The 17,176-nt window shown below is 29.2% G+C and overlaps 1 protein-coding gene across 1 annotated transcript in view; it reads left to right on the top strand.

Annotated features, from left to right (window-relative positions):
* Positions 1-15,909, top strand: part of LOC142321792 (rac GTPase-activating protein 1-like) — a 39,688-nt gene extending 23,779 nt beyond the window's left edge. Inside the window, exons 9-13 of the mRNA XM_075360187.1 lie at positions 1,529-1,675; positions 2,550-2,803; positions 6,931-7,069; positions 11,019-11,161; positions 11,589-15,909. Of these exons, the coding sequence (XP_075216302.1) occupies positions 1,529-1,675; positions 2,550-2,803; positions 6,931-7,069; positions 11,019-11,161; positions 11,589-11,619 (714 nt within the window). The 3' untranslated portion in view covers positions 11,620-15,909. The remainder of the gene's footprint in view (positions 1-1,528; positions 1,676-2,549; positions 2,804-6,930; positions 7,070-11,018; positions 11,162-11,588) is intronic.
* The last annotated feature ends 1,267 nt before the right edge of the window (positions 15,910-17,176 follow it).

The raw sequence follows: 17,176 nt of genomic DNA, 5'->3' as shown, positions 1-17,176 counted from the left end.
GAGCCAGAATCGAAACGCCAGAGAATAGAGTGGAAACACCTGGAATTTCTGATAAAGAAAAATATAATGATAAGCCATAAGCAGGAAAGGTTATGCTAACAGTTTTTTGGTGTGCAAAAGGTACTTTACTAGAAGACTGCATGGAAAAGAGGACTATGATCAACAGCCCGATTTACAGTGAAATGTTGGAAAATAAGCTGAAGCCAGCAATTCACAATGAACAGTGAGGTGTCTATTGTTGACGAAAGTGTTGTTGTTGAATGACAACACCCACCTGCACATGGCTTGCAACATCCTTTCAAACTGTAAACAAGCTGAATTTTGAGGTTTTGAAACACCGTCCCTATATAGAGTCTCCAGCACTACAGGATATATAGCCCTCCCTATATCTTGCTCCCTCCCAACTTTCATCTTTTGGGCCGCTCAAGAATGTTTGTAATAATTTTAAGAATATTGATTATGATATTTAAAAGATACATTTACATGAGCAAGTAAATATAATTTTATCTATGTTGGAATTTATATTTATGCGCGCGCGCGCACACACACACACACACACACACACACACACACATAATAATAATAATAATTATTTTGATATAATAATTTTTCAACAATTAAATATAGAAAAACAGTTGCTCCTACCTCAAAATGATCAATTTTTTTGTATGAAACCACCACACTCCAAACACCCAGTGTCTCCCATGGAGGGACAGCAACTCAAAAATTTGTATGTAAAATGTAAAATAACATCAGGCTATAACATCCCTAACAAAAATGTTGACCATGTTTGAAAATAGCTGTAAAAAGCATTAAATGGGGCCACCATTTTGGTTAGGGGTGCCATAGCCTTAAGTTTTTATTTATTAAATTTATTAATGTCCTTTAAAATCAAAGTGTTCACAATTCCGCCCTTTCTGTTTAAAATTGTTGAGTTATCTCCTCACAGTGGATTGGGGTGTGAGATAGGGTGTTAACCAAGAATAGATCATTTTGAGATAGGAGTATCTGTTAAATTTCATTCCTATGTTAAATTGTTAAAAAGTTATTAAGCGTTTTCATATTTTCTTAACACTAAAAAAAAAATTAAATTGTAAGAATAATATTTTTAGTGTATTTCTGTAATATTGGTCTTTTTTTTAAACAGATCCATGTTTTCTAATTTAGCATGAAATGACTGCTAGTCAAGGAATACAGCATGTATGCAGGTTGGATTAGTATGTAGTTTTGGGGAACGTCACCTATTAGTTATTTAATATAATTTGTGTTTGTATAACAGAAACACTCATAACAGAATGACTCGTAATGACTAATATTAATAACACTGTAACTTTAATGATTTTTATTTGTTTTACAGGTTTTATTTTATAAATTATTTTAAAAATGTAATTTTGAATAAATTTTATTAGGTATATTTTTAGTCAACTTTTCTCTTAATTAAAAAAATGTATATAATATGAATATTTCTTATTCTTTTGTAAATTAAAGTTGTTAGATTAATTGTATGTTTTAATTTTTAATCTTTCAGGGATTTATTGCTGATTATGCGCCACCAAATTCTCCAATGGTGCCAGCAATTATAGTACATTGCATTACTGAAATAGAAGAAAGAGGATTTAATGAAGTTGGCCTGTATCGTGTTTCAGGATCAGACAAAGAAGTTAAAGCTCTTAGGGTGACTGCTGATAAATACTTTATTTATTTCATGTGTTGTGTATTTGCATTTTAGGAAGAATTAGGACTGGGTTTACTTAATAGGTATTATTTATAATCATTAGATTTTTATGCAATCATCAGGTAGGAAATGATCTCAAGTTGTTCATGGAGGCTGTTTTTATATATACATGATATCGAAACTTGTATAGATTAACTTTCTCCCTAAAATAAAAAGCAAAAAAAAGGAAGGTATATGTAAACTGTGTTTTTACTTTTTTTTAATTTTCTAGAAGCCATGATATTTTGTTTTGGAATTTTTATTTATTTGTAAAATCAATGAAAACCAGTTTTGAATATTGTGTTTTATTTATACATGCAATGCATGTGTATGTTTACATTATTAAATTGTGTTCATGGCATCTTGAGAACTCATATGGATTCTGAAATGTACAAACTTTTGCCTACAGTAAAATTCAAAAAGAAAAATTACACTTTATTCAGTCTGTCAGTTTAGAAGTTTCATTATTTATTAGAATTCAGAAAAATTATGTTTTCTTTCTTCACATTTAAACATCATGAAACAAATATTGCAACAAATATAAAATAGTCTATTTGATCAGTTGGATATGTAGTTGTATGAGCAATCTCAAACACAGAATACCCACGCATGAGATTGTGTTTTGAGGGTTCTCCAGGTGCGTAGGTTTGAACATGCCTAGTTCAGACCTCAGAAAGCTAAAGAAATGATTTTAGAAATGTAGATAGTGAGATTTAAAAAACAATTTTGTAAGGCCATTAGAAATCAATAGAATTATATTTTAATTCTTATATTATAAAATTTCAATTGAAGGTGAAAAAATATTACTAATCTGAAATGTTTTATGTTAAAACAGGAAAGGTTCTTGCGAGGAAGAGCTGTTCCAAATCTGTCTAATATATCTGATATAAATGTAATTACTGGTTGCTTAAAAGATTTCTTACGTTCTTTAAGAGAGCCGCTTACCACTTTTTCTCAGAGGCCAAAGTTTGTAGAAGCTATGCAGATTGGTGATTTAGAGACAAGACGTGCAGCATTATATCAAGCATTTACTGAATTGCCTCAGCCGAACAGAGACACATTAGCATACCTGATACTACATCTTCAGAGGTACCAATTTTGTTTTCTTATAAATTTATGAGCTAAGTGAGCAAAGAGTGAGTTAAGTGAGAAAAAAACCTCAAGAGCAGGTTAAAGACCCAAAATATAAAGATCAGGACCTCCATTCCCTTCAGTCTTCCATACAGGTAACATACACAAAATAGTTGTTAATTTTTTACAATTTAGTTTTTCACCTATATGACTGTTAGCATTTTAATGATCATGATGTAAATTGTAATGTTTGAAAGAAACACAAAAATTATACATGCTCTTAGAGAATGAAGTTCTTTCTAAATTCATTTATACTACGACAAGTTTTATTTGTAATAGAAATATTTTTAAAAACTCCCAAAAGAATACTTTTAATCTATTTCTCAAAAATTCAACAAACCAGTTTTTGTATGGGGAAAGTACATTTTAAATTTAAATTCGTACAAAATTAAAGAACTTTTTTTCTCTTATTAGATAGCTTGTAAATATATTTATAGCCTTAATATTTTTGTGATTCCTGAATAAAATTTTTTAATGGATAAAGAACAAAAGAAAGCGCTTATTTTTTTTTTTTTTTAAAGCAAATTTGAATTTACAAATAAGTAACAATTATCTTACTAGAAGTAAATCCTTTTGAGTTGCATTATCATTTCATTTAGTTGAGTTCATTTCATTTATTTATTTTTAACTTTTTTTATATAGGCAATCAAAATTTTTATTTTATAACCATAAAATTAATTAAATTCTGTATATGTTCTCTACTCTCCTCAGTACAATGTTCTGTCTGCTTAAAGTTCCCCAGAGGGAAGAGGTCTCTGGGAAGAGGTAAAAAAAATATCAGGTCAAAAGGACTAATCAAGAGGTCAAAAAAATACCAGGTGTCTGAAAAAGAACTCCGGAGTTTTAAATTAAATTTACAATGATATTTAAGAATTAAAAATGTATGTATTTTATTACATGAAAGTAAAAAGTCTAAATTTTTTTACCTCTAATTCAATATAAGCACCATTTACATCTTGCAGACGTCAAATTGAAAATCTATCATTCCACACACTATTGAGCATGCCTGCAGGAATTACTTTGATAGATGCTGTTATTCTTTGGTGTAGTTGGTCAAGTGAATGGCTGTTTCCTTGGTGTATGATGTCTTTTACATAGCTCCAAAAGTAGAAATCCAATAATGTCAAATTATAACTTGGTGGTGGCCAAGTGATGGAAGTTTCTCTGCCTACTAGCCTTTTGGGAACCTGCTTTTGAGCGAAATCTGCACAACTTCTGCATTATGTAGAGGGGCTTCTTTCTGTTGGGAAATTAGGCTCTCCATATTCTCAATCTGCAGAAACACAAAGTTCACAAACTGAGTACACTGTGCCCATAATAGCTTGCTTGTGGAAAAAATGACCCAAAATTTTGATTGTTGATGATAACCTCACCAGACATTCACTTTTGGACAGTTACAGATGAATTTGGATGGATTTTACGATCCCCATGCTCAACAATTATGGTGAATCAAAATTCCAAGCTACATGAAGTGTTGCTTCATAAGAAACTGAAATGAGGTCGTTTAAATCAGCAGGAATGAAGCCTAACATTGTTGTTATACATTGAACTGTTTGTGGCTTATTTTTTGGTTTAATTTCATGAATTGGAGCACAAAATTTCAATTGTGTACATCATTGATAGAACTTTCAGGAATGTTTTTTGACGATTAAATTATGAACTGGATGTTCATAAAATATGAACATTGGATAGATAGTTTAATTCTTTCTATGTTTTTGTTACTTTTTTTTTAGGCCTACCTACTAAAAGACTACTGGCTGCCAAAAAACTATACACATCACTTAAATATGATTCTGTCACTTGAAAAATTTATAAGATAGACTTGTGTATAATTTCTTTGTACAACAGTCACTGATTTTGTTTCTGCAAATTGGTTCTACACAGTGCTTTTTCTTGTGACACCATGGTACTGAAACCTGGGGTGATAAGAGCTTGATCTGATGCAACAGTCTAATGCAACTGCTATCTGACTGAGAATGTGTAAATTAAAAGTCAATTATTGCTTCAAAATTATGCATAAAACTACTGAGTGTTGCAAAATAAAAACTATAATTGTTCTTGAAACCTTGGAGTTATTTTTCAGATACCTGGTGAAGAAATCAGTAGATTCTTTAAGTGGCCTTGAAAGTTAGAAATTTAAATTAAAGTGGGTAGGTTAGATAACTGCTTGATGAAGTAGATAAGGTGCAGGGATGAGTAGGATTTTAGTTTGGAGAATTATGGATAATAGTTAACACAAAATTATAAAACTGAAACATGATAAAGAAAAGTAATGAATAAGAAACAGGACAGTGTGTGTTATTAAAAGGAAAAGTCAGTGCACTACTTTATACAGAGTAGTAGTAGTAGTGGTAATGGGAGTCTGAGAAAAAGTAGTCTGGGCGTGTTGACTACGTTAAACAAATTGAACAAGAACTAGCTTTTACATCCAGAGAACTAGCTGTGAACCAGTAATCCAGAATTCTGTTTAAACATCATAAAACAAAAAATTCACATAACTGAGATCAAGAGTTAACTGTAGTGTATCAGGTATGACTAATTACATAATGGCTTGACAGAAATTTTGAAATCAAAATGTGACTGTGAAACATTAGCAGCATTAGTTTTGACAAAATTTTACAATGAAGTATAATTACATTAAAGAAATAAAAATAATCTAAAAACAGAGATGAGATACAGACAGACTAAAAGAGACTGATGTGATTTAAAATGAACAACAAAACAATAGCTTACGCCTAAAAGTTACTGTAAAGAGGATATAGAAGAAAATGAGTGGATAAATTTAAAAAAAATGCAAGTAACAGTTTAGGTTAAAAGGTAAAAATTGTTAGAAAACCTTTGATATTGAGAAATATATGAACTGATAAATGACTGTAGAAAGTAAAAAAAAAAGTAGAAGTTGATGAAGAAAGTTGTTATAATTAATATTATAGAAAATTGCAGTGTAGCCAAGTGGGGAAATTGGTTTGATTGAAGGAAATATGTAATAATGTAGAAAAGAAAATAATTACAGGAAACATTCTTTTTTTATATGTGGAGCATAAAGAATAGTTTGGGAAACCAAAATGTAATATCAAATGTTTAGATATAAGATAATCGTTAGGGAGAGAATTGAGACCTGATAATTTACATAAAGATAATATATTGAAGAATGCTTTGCTTATTCATAATTCAGATGTCACACTTGTAAAAGATTTAGACAAGTATTAGGAAGGAATAAAATTAATATGACTCTTTCTGTTGAGAAACAGTATATTATGACTGAACTACAAACCCTACAAAATAATGAAATTTGCAATTTCTCCCACTTGAATTGGAAAACTGTTAAGTGTATCATCCAAAATATTATTCATATTTTTTAATTACAAATAAATGATGTTCGTGTTGGGAGAAAAACTTTTGTTTTACCATGATGACATTTCGTTTCGTGGTTGAGTTTTAGCAAGTATTAGGCTACACTAATTTGTGATTTACTATTTTAAGGTATCAGTTCTCAAACTTGTATTTGTATATCAAGTTGGAAATTCACCAAGGATTTTAATTCGAGTAAAATATCCAAATAATTCACTGGCTGTAACTCACAAACAGCATTGCTTGCAAAACTGGGAAAACTTTGGGAGTATTGTTGAAAGAGTTGAGATTACTATTTTGTGCAGGGTCACTTTTAGAAAAGTGAAATTACATTTAGTTTGAAGTTGCTATCTATTTAAAGAAACATTTTATGACAATATGGAATATATTTAATTGTATTAAATTAATTTCTTTGTTTCCTCCATTTTCTTAGTCATATTAAGACAAGCGGTACCAGTCAGAGTTGTTTTCCTTGAGTCATAACATTTGTTATAAAACCAGTCTATGGATGATTGTGTCACCTGCAGTTGGTAGGGTCAGCATCAAGATTGTTGTGTTGCGAGTATGACTTATTTTCTGGGATTTATGTTTGTGTCTGAATGTTTGCATATGGTTATAGCAATTTCACTCACAGAGATTGAAAAATTAAGAGACTTTGACTAGATTACGTTTTATAGTAACTTAAGCAGTTAATTAATTGTTCATTACAGACTGTTTTATTAATCCAATTACAGAATAAGTGAAGTAAAAGAATGCAGAATGAGTCTCAGCAGCTTAAGTAAAATCATGGGACCAACAGTAATTGGTTATTCACGTGCTGATCCTGAAATGATAAAAATGCATATGTTTGAAGAAACTGAAGAAGATGTACAGGTAAACATTTCTAATTTCTGTAATTTATTAACATTTAATTTAGGCTATTCTAATCAGGCAATTACTTTGGCAGTAAAATAAAATAAGAACTTAACTTTAAGCGACATTGTGTTTATATTGTTGATAAAAATCTTCATAGTCACAACTCATTTTAAACTAGTTACATATAAATATATTTTGACATTAATCTTTGAGATTCTTGTTATTCCTCTGTATTGTTAAATTGTATTCAAATTCTATAGAATATTAAATAAATAATGTAGTACAGACTGCAGTGTATGTAGGCATTCACACAGGTTTCTCACAACTAAATGTTGGCGATGAATGACGCAATGTACAGCAAGTATGTCTGGAACTTTATTTAAGTACACTGTGAAGCCTTTATGATGCCCTGTCATGCCAGAGTGCAATCAGTGGCAATTGACATAATCTTCAAAAGAATTTCTTTTTAGTCACAAAAGGTTACCAGTGTATAATAATGGTTTCTCCCTTTGTATTTGTCTCTAAATTTCTAGTAAATAATAGTTCTTGTCATATTTACTCATCTTTGATATAAACCTCACACGTGACAACAACAGTGCTTCATTAGTTGGTAAAATGGACTCGTCCAACTGAATTGAAAATTGGGAAGTCTTCAGATGATTGCATAATGATTGTTCAACGTTTTCCGCCATCTCATCAATTCATCTTTGCACAGAACTATTACTGAAAGGAATTTTTCAGATATCAGCCGCTGGTTTATGGAGCACTGTAGTTATTATTTATTTTACTGCCAGTAAAATGAATCTTTTCCAATAGTGTTTGGTTTGCCTGTTTTAGCAATTAACAATGAGATATTGTATGAAGCTCAGTCTGTCAATCTTGTTTGGAAGCCGCTGAAAATAGTTTTGATATAGTTGGCTAAGCTACCTACATACTTCTTTTCCAGGTCTTAAAAATAGGCCACATCTTTGTCTTTCTAACATGAGTGAGTGCATTTTATTAAAATTATCTTGTAGCCTGGAAGGCTTGATCGCTTCATTTAAAAATGTTTTTTGTCAAAAAAGTACATTGGCATTGATAGATTTTTGGGCTTTTTGATAAATCCATATTTAATATATTCCGCACTGTACTGTTGTTTCTTCTTTTTTTGCTTCCGATATGGTTTTGACTTCACAAATAACGTGAGTAAAAGATCGACTTTAAAAAACCTGCTATTGATTGCACGGAAAAATGCTTATGAAAATAAAAGAAACAATTACTGCTTTTATATAGGTTTGAAATGCAACATGCACAGACAGGAATAAACGTGCAATTACTCGTTTACTGCATGTGACAGAATTTGTCCTGAGCAAGTTAAACAAGCACTGATAATCCTGTTAATTCATGCAGGATTGGACAAATCATGTTTAACTCTTACAGACCTAAATTCATATAAAAATTGACTTGAGCATTGATGACTTAAACTAAATGGCATAAACTAAATTGTAAACTAAATGGCATTTTAAATAGGATCATGTAAGCTGTAATTTGGTATAAAAACATAATATCCAATAACTGGTTTGTTTAAAATTCATGTTCAAAAATTAAAAATATGTTTGTTTTTTCTACTTCAATCTTATTTTGTGTTGTGTATATATTTCCTGTTGCTTTTTCTTCATTTCGTTGTTGATTGAATAACAATGCTTTGTATATAATAAATACTCATTTGTTTTGACTTATTTATCATAGTCATCAAAATGACATAATTGGTGACAACATTGGAGCTACATAGAACAAAGAAAGGTTTGAACTTAGTAAAGGTTAGTAAAGTGGCTTATAACAAAGATTATTAATTGGTTTTATTTTTTTATTTCGTACTACTGCTGCTTTTTACACTGGTACAGAAAATTAAAGGGAGATCTATATTATGATAAAAAATGATTGTATTCAAACTGTTTTAACTTTGCAACCAAGGAACTTAGAGATGAATAAAAAAAGAAATTAAAGCTTGAATACTCTACTTTTTAGAAGTGCACTTCAGATTTCAAAAATCATCAAATTAAAAAAAAAGTTGGCGAGAAGAAAATTTTTTTAAATTTTAATGTTTTTCTTTGTGTTTGATCGAGCGTGGGGTAAACAAAATTTTTTCAGTAAACTGCATTAAAATCGTTTGAAAGCTTAAGACTAGCATTTTTTACTTCCTTTTTTGTATGTCTATGATTTTTCTGAACTGAAATATTCTACTTTAAAGAGAAAAGGCCAGTTTTGTCTTTAATGCTGCATATCTCTCGATCTAAGCCAGGCATTGATACAAATAAATATGGAAATTAAATGGTTTTGATCTAGTTTTAATGATAGATTGTGAGGTCTTTAACGTAGTGTTGTAGTTTTTGGATTTTGTTCATTTTGTGCAGAGATATTGAAATCTAATGATTGAGACTGTAACATGATCTTGGGTTAAGCTGAGAGCAATTGGTACATGACAGTATACTGTCAAAAGTAGAATATTCAAGCTAATCTTTTTTTATTTCTCTTTCTAAGCCTCTTTGTTGTAATAGTTTGAAAAAATTTTTTTTTATCATAAAATATAAGGTGTCCCTTTAATTTTTTGTACTATTGTAGTATGTATTTAATTTTAGTTTGAAATATTAGGAAAACATAATTTTTGCCTCCTGAAGGAAATGACTAGACTGCTAGAACGCCCACAATTTTCTGTGAGCCTCTAGTGCTCACAAGGAGGTGTTATCGCCAACTTTGAGAATGAATGCTATAGACTTACATTTACTTTAAAGTTAAAAATTTTTACACTTAATTGTTCGATTTTAATTCTAGAAAGGAATAGGTTGGAAGTAGCCTAATGGATGATAAATGATATATTTAAAGCTCATAAAGTTTGTTTATAAAATTCTAACTTTGTAGTTTTTCTAGCTAGATTCTTCTACTACAAATTGAAAAAATCTATTTCCTTTATATATCATATGGTTTTTAGTTTTTCTAAGTATTAACTGTATCAGCTGTATTACAAAGATCTTTTATGAAGGAAATTTTATTTTTAGTAAATTCAGAAAAGGAATAAAAAAGCATGTTTGAAAACATATTACTGTAAATTTTTGAGTTGTAACTAAAGACCAGATTGAAAGAAAATTCGGTAAACTTTAAAAATATTTGGAAATATATAATTCCCCCCTCCATCTCCTTTAAATTACTAGTTGCATCTATTATGCTGTGACATATTAATGCCTGAAAGTTAGTTTAATATAAACGTCTACGCTAACCCACCAGGTTGGTCTATTGGTGAACGTGTCTTCCCAAATCAGCTGATTTGGTAGTTAAGAGTTCCAGCGATCAAATCCTAGTAAATACAGTTACTTTTAAATGGATTTGAATACTAGATTGGGGATGCCGGTGTTCTTTGGTGGTTGGGTTTCAATTAACCACACATCTTAGGAATGGTTAAACTGAGACTGTACAAGACTACACTTCATTTACACTCATACATATCATCCTCATTCATCCTCTGAAGTAGTACCTGAATATTTTAATTCCTGGAGGCTAAACAGGAAGAAAAAAAGACATTACGCTAACTTTCATTACTCTGGTATTTTTTCTTATTTGAAGTTATTTGTGTATTATTGTAATCTTTCGTCTAGCAGTTTTGGTTTGCTCTAAATTTAATGTGTTTTTATTTCTTAATAAGATTTCCTATTTGTGACTGTTCTTTTAATCATTTTATACTTAGTGTTAACTTTATTTCCATATGAATGATTTGAGTCTTTTATAGCTTATATGTCTGTAAGATACACCTGTCAAAATTATTATTTCTGTAATTCCTAATTTTTTAAATTAAAATATCAACTTATGTTGCTCATAAAAGTAACATGTGCATAATGCTTCTTAATAATCTTTTCCCAAATTTATTTAAATACCTTTCAGCTACAATAAACCAACTCTTTTGATCTTTTTACTTCAATGATTCTTATTTCTGCAGGTAATGGAAGAGCTTTTGTCAATTCCATCTGAATACTGGAAGAATTTTTTGGTTCGTTCCACTCCTGCTAAGCCTTGCACTCCATCTACCAGCAGTCTTAGGGACCAATGTGGTTTTCTTGATTCTCCTATGTGTTCTGGATGGTAAGAAAAATTTTATGTTGGCAATGAACTCTGAAAATAACTTTTATCTGAAGTATTGTCATAGATATGTTTTAATTTTTTTTTTAATAAATTTTTTGTTTTTATTGAAAATTCCCTTTTTAACAATATGATGAGAGTTTTTGTCTATTTTATGTTTTGGTGAGAGTAAGAAATTTTTTTTAGAGCATTCTAAATGAAATGAGTTCATTTAGCAGTAATATTAAGGAAGGTATTCTTAACATTAAACGATGTATTTTAAATATATATCTGTTGTTAGTTCTTTCATAAAATATGCTAAATTTTTAAAATCACATGTTCAGGATAATAAAGAAAAGTGTTTTTTAATTTATTAATAATGTGTTATAAAATGATCAGTTGCAATGAAATTGTTGTTTAATTATTTTTTTTATAATTTGTTTTTTTATAGGTACACAGTTCGAAAGAAGAAAACTTGCTAACTTTTGATTTGCATATATTTTTATATGGAAGAAGTGTGTAGTATTTTTAAATGAAAACTGTTGGAGCCATAAAATTAGAATTTTACTGTTCCATTCAGTTTCTTTTTTTCTAATAATACATTTTGTTTTTTTTTTATTTTGTAGTCCTTTCAAATAATAATTTTATTCTATATTGTGTATTTCTAATATTTGTGAATTATGGGGGGGAAAGGGAGCAAACTTTTTGTTTGTATAGTAGTTTATTAGTAGCATCAAAAAATGTTGATTCTGTGAAAATCTAAACTTCATTGCTGATTGTATAATCTGTAACCCTGATTGTTTTGTAGGAGACCCAGATCTCTAGTCTCAGAGAGTAGGTTATTGAAAATAGAAGGTTGTAAGGTAATAATTGATGCCAAACAAAATTATATAGTCCATGAATTTTATATTTTAATTTTATTTTCAGTGACAGCTCAATTGAGCTGATTAAAAGTGAAGTTCTCTTAAAGATTTTTCTGGTTAATTTAATATATAGATACATTTATAAAGAAATCTGTGTAAGTAAAATCAGTTTGTTAGACTTATTGCTCCTAGAAAAATGTATTAAAAATTTCTTTGGCTAGAAACTTCTACACTAACTTCTCTAACTTCTAGAAATGTTGTAACTTTTCTTTCATTATTTAACTGATTATTTACGTATCTACTATTTAAATGGTAGGTTATAAAGCATTCCATGACGTTCTTCCTAACATTCCATGATGTTCATGTTACACAATTGTTTTTTTTTTCTATTAAATAATAGAAAAAATTAGATAACATTTTAATTGAATTGTGATTTTAATGTATTTAATTTTGATAAATGTGGTTCTTTTGTTTTACTCTGTTATTGTTGTTTATAATAAAAAAAAAAAATGTTACTAGTTCAAAGTTTTAAAATTATATGAGCTGTTGAGAACACAAAGTGGTATAAGTGACATTTTTAAGTTTTGAGATATTTAGGCTCAAAGTTTCAGCTTCGTATAAATAGAAACAAGACATTATGAAACTTATTTGCACATTCTTATGCGTATTGCACCTTGAGTGTGTTTTTTTTTTGCAAAATTTCATTAAAGTCTGCAAAAAATTTGGTATTTATAAAGAGAGAAAATCAAGAGGCACAATTCACTTATATTCCCCTTCATTTCTAAAGCATGTAAATAAATCACACAGATATAAGTGTAATATTGAAGAAAGCCTTTGTTTAAAAAAAGTAATTTCAATTTGCAACAACTACTTTGGAAATCTGTGACATAAAAAGATGTACCACTTTACAATTGAGGATTTATTTTAATCATAAGTGTATCATAGATGTGGTCTACTCTACTAATTTCATCTTCTTGTTCTTTGTCAGTACTTGCAACTGGTTGTATTATTTGAATTAGACAGATGTTGAAAGAAAGCATGATAAACTGGAGGTATGAAAACCAGTTGTTCTATCATGTCTGTGTTACTTTGCATTTTTCAAGTAGTTATTTTCAGTAACTTTTGGCAGGTGTGGCAATAAGTTTGCTTCTCTTCGGAATGTTTACTCTTCATATTCAGCTCATTTTTCCAGATTGCCACCTGAATATTTCTTGTAGAATAGTATATCTTGAGAGGCCTTTTCAAAGTGTAGCCTCTGTACGGATTACAATTACATAACTGCTTTCCTAAATTAGGGATAAGATATCAAAATTTACGAAGTCATTTGTACCACAATAAACTTTCTGTTTGTTAAACCGACAAGTTGCACCCAGGGTTCTGGCACAAAAATGCTGTTTGAAATTCTTTTTCTTAAATTCAATTTATCCAAAATCTGTTACATTTATTAAAAGAGTGGCCACTTAAAAAGAACTGATGATCAACACTTTCAACATTTGCGTTCTTAATAATATACTTCCAGAACTTTATGGTTAGATGGCTTTTATTCTGGCCTCTGCAATTGTCTCTAAAAGCTGTAATATGCTTTACATTTGAAGGAAGTTGTAAAATAGATTTCAAAGATGAGCTCTTTCTTTATCTCTGTCATTTTTGTTCAGGTGTACCCATGGTCAATGATATTATATATCATATTAGTATTATATTATATATTCATGAATTTTTTAGGGTTTACCTTTTCTACACAAAGTTGTATTTGTGATTAGGAGTTTTAGCCCTAATAGTGTAGTGTATTTGGGAAACTTTTTTATATGCTCTTTTATGAGATCTATTTTTTCTAGTGGAATTTTGTGTGTTGGGACTTTCTTATTCCTATTTTTATGAGGAGAAATACCAAAAACAGATGTTCTTATTTTGTATAATTTATTAAGACGCAGAGTTTTCTTAAAAAATTTGTCACTGAATCTCGCAAGTACACGAAACAATTTTTTTTTTTCAGCGACATTACTTTTTCTCAATTGCACCATTCAAAAAAGACGATTGTAATTTCCATTTTCCAAGATTCCAGTATTTATCAAAGATTTCTCGGCAATGAAATGCTGGAATGTTACAGTTATACCTGCATTGATGAATCATATTGAAGTAATTTATTTCACTCTTGAATCTTTCCTCTATGGTCTATGTATCCTTCACCCTTATTTCTTAGCTTTTTTGCTCTTCGTTTTTAACATATTTCAACACTTCTGACTTTCTTTTTAGAAGTTGGGCCTGGACGTATGGCATTACTTTGTAAATCTTATTATTTCTGAAACAAAACAAAAGTGAACAGGATTTTAAGAAACTCAAACATTTTAGTGATTTAAATGGCGATTCATTCTTCGGATATTACTAAATACAGTTTCATATGATTTATCATATTTTGCAAGACCAGATAAGTATAAGGTGAATTACAATAAACAAAATTAATCTGAAGTCAACTTTAAACAAAATATTTTATCAGAGTGTTCATTATAATATCTATTTCACCTTTTTACTGATTATGAACTGTGTTGAAATGAATAAAAAACATTTAAATTCGGCCTATAATACTTTTATCTGAACAGCATTCTTTTATTTTCAATTTTTCTTGATTAGCCATCCAATTTGATGTGTAGTATTTTGAAGGAAACGATTTTTTAATTTTTGTATGTGACATGATGAAATAAAGGTATGTTATTATTATATTTTGTTAACATTTAGGTTAGTTATTTTTTTCTGGTCAAAAACATCTGATTGAGGATAAAGTAAAATTATACTTTGTTCCAAGTAAATTTTTAGCTAGTTTTCATTAATATTACAAGAGTGTTATGAATACGTAGAAAAAGTTAATTGCAATCAACAATCACTTGCATTTGATGTTGTCTTCATTTAGGTTGTAATCTTTGCGAGCATCACTGTCTAACCTTCAGCGAACAGCAGATGTTCATCTGAAATTGAATAAATTTAATTTATGCTAAATAATATTTTGAGAAAAACAATAAACCGTTATAAAATTAAGCAAACTTCTATCAAAATTATTTTTATTGTAAAATCAATAAAAATTAATATAAAAATAACCACTGTCAAAAGGTTTTAACTTTGTCTTGAATATTTCAGCAATAATCAATAATACTAAATATAGAGCAAATAACTACTAAAAGTACTCAAAACGTGCTTAGGTTAAGGGGGTCATTTTCATCGTTTGTTTTGATGATATCCAACAAAATATAACATTTGTACATTGTTAGATGTTAAAATATACAGAAAAACAGTCCATAAACAATAACCATCAAAATAATAACAGTTTAGTCTCAATATAGAGCACTGTGAATTTTGTAAACAATTAACCTTGTAATGTGAAATAAAATAAAGCTTGGAAGTAAAGGGGTATAAGTAGATCCACAGCTGATTGCTTTTAGTAGAAAAGGGATAAAAGTGTTCTTGTACCTCTTTCCCTCTGATAAAAACACACATTTCAGTTAGAGGTTAAGTGAAACACAGACATAATGCAGCACAGGACAAACAAATCACTTTAACCTAAGCACTCAACTCCTGATTTTTTTTAAAGTGTCACTTATATATATACACTTTGTGTTCCAGATGCCTCATATAAGCATGTTATTAGAATTATGAAATACAGTATTTATTTTAATTATTTTAAATGTGCATGGTTATCATAAAATGATTGTTTACTGATATTTTTTAAACCTTACTTTCAACGTATGGTTATTTTTTCATATTTTATTTTCAATGATTCACAGTGTTTCAAGTGTTCACAAAGTTTAAATTTGCATGATTGTCAGCTTGAAATTAATTTAACCTACATTCTCAATGAATTTAATTTAAAAAGTTTGCTTTATAATAATACGTTATATATGCTTTTTTGACAATGTTCAAAATGTAGCTACCATTTTTTTTCTGTTTGCTGATATTAGTAATTTTTATTTAAATGAACTTTTTGAAAATAAATCTAATTTTTAAAAAACAAATATTTTGTCTTAATTGAGTATGAAACAGTGTTTAAATCAGCTTATTATGTTTAAGTAAAATACAACTTCCTACACTAAAGAATGTCACAACTCTACCTTTTATCATTATTGAGGACTGAGAAAATAACCTTCCAAAACATTTTAAATGAAATGCCTGGTTAGTATTTCTTCTCACGTAGGCATATATTTTTTTCAGGAGAAATTAAAATATCATAACCAAATAAACATTTATAAAATAATAAAAGCTCATTAACTTTTCAAGATCAGAAAAGAACAGATGGGATTGTGCTTAGATAAATCTCCTGAGATTATTTTTATTATTAACTTGACAGTAAACATCATAACTTGTGAAAATATTTCTTTAAGATAAAAATTCATAAACAGATTAGGATGATGGCATACAACTAAAATTACATAAAAACACAACTCAATTTATTTTGTGCTGTACGTGTTGGCCATCTTTTTCAAATCACAGAAATCAACGTGTAGACACTATTTACATATTTAAGTATTGAGGAGTATAATTTTGTGGATAGAACCTAATTTTTTCATTCATAGCTTATAAGTGTAAATGCTTGGGAAGATTACGAAGTGGTTTGTAACTGAAATTTGTGAACAGCTTCCTTTAGTTTTGAGATATTTCTTAAGTTTGTAAATCAGGATATATATATATATTTAAATCTGGGAAAGTTATAAAATTTGCCGGTTCAAATTAGGGGGTTTTACTGGAATTTATTATTTCATGTGTGTGTGAAATTTATTTTATTTTATATGTGTGTATATATATATATAAAATCATGTCAAATCACATGATATTTTTGGTCAATTTTCATTACCATTTCATGGTGAGATAATTGAATTGTCAAACTTCTGATGCAATAACTGAATTTTTTAAATAGCTTTTTGGCATGCGACACCATTTGGTTGAAACCACATGTCATGTAAACAAGAAATTACAGATCTTAGCTCGATAGCATTCACCATATACTGTAACAGAATCTACTCATTTTCCAAGAAAAAAATAGGCCCAATGATGTTATCAGCCCATTATCTACACCAAAATGGGATTTTTTCAAATGTAATAGTTGCTGTTGAATCATTTGAGGACTGGAATCAAACCAAATATGGCAATTTTGTTTAAAGCATCAAGCCAAAATGAACCTCATCTGAAAGAT

Source organism: Lycorma delicatula, chromosome 3, assembly GCF_047948215.1.
Source record: "Lycorma delicatula isolate Av1 chromosome 3, ASM4794821v1, whole genome shotgun sequence".
Lineage (NCBI taxonomy): Eukaryota > Metazoa > Arthropoda > Insecta > Hemiptera > Fulgoridae > Lycorma > Lycorma delicatula.
This window is presented reverse-complemented; position numbering and strand designations above follow the sequence as displayed.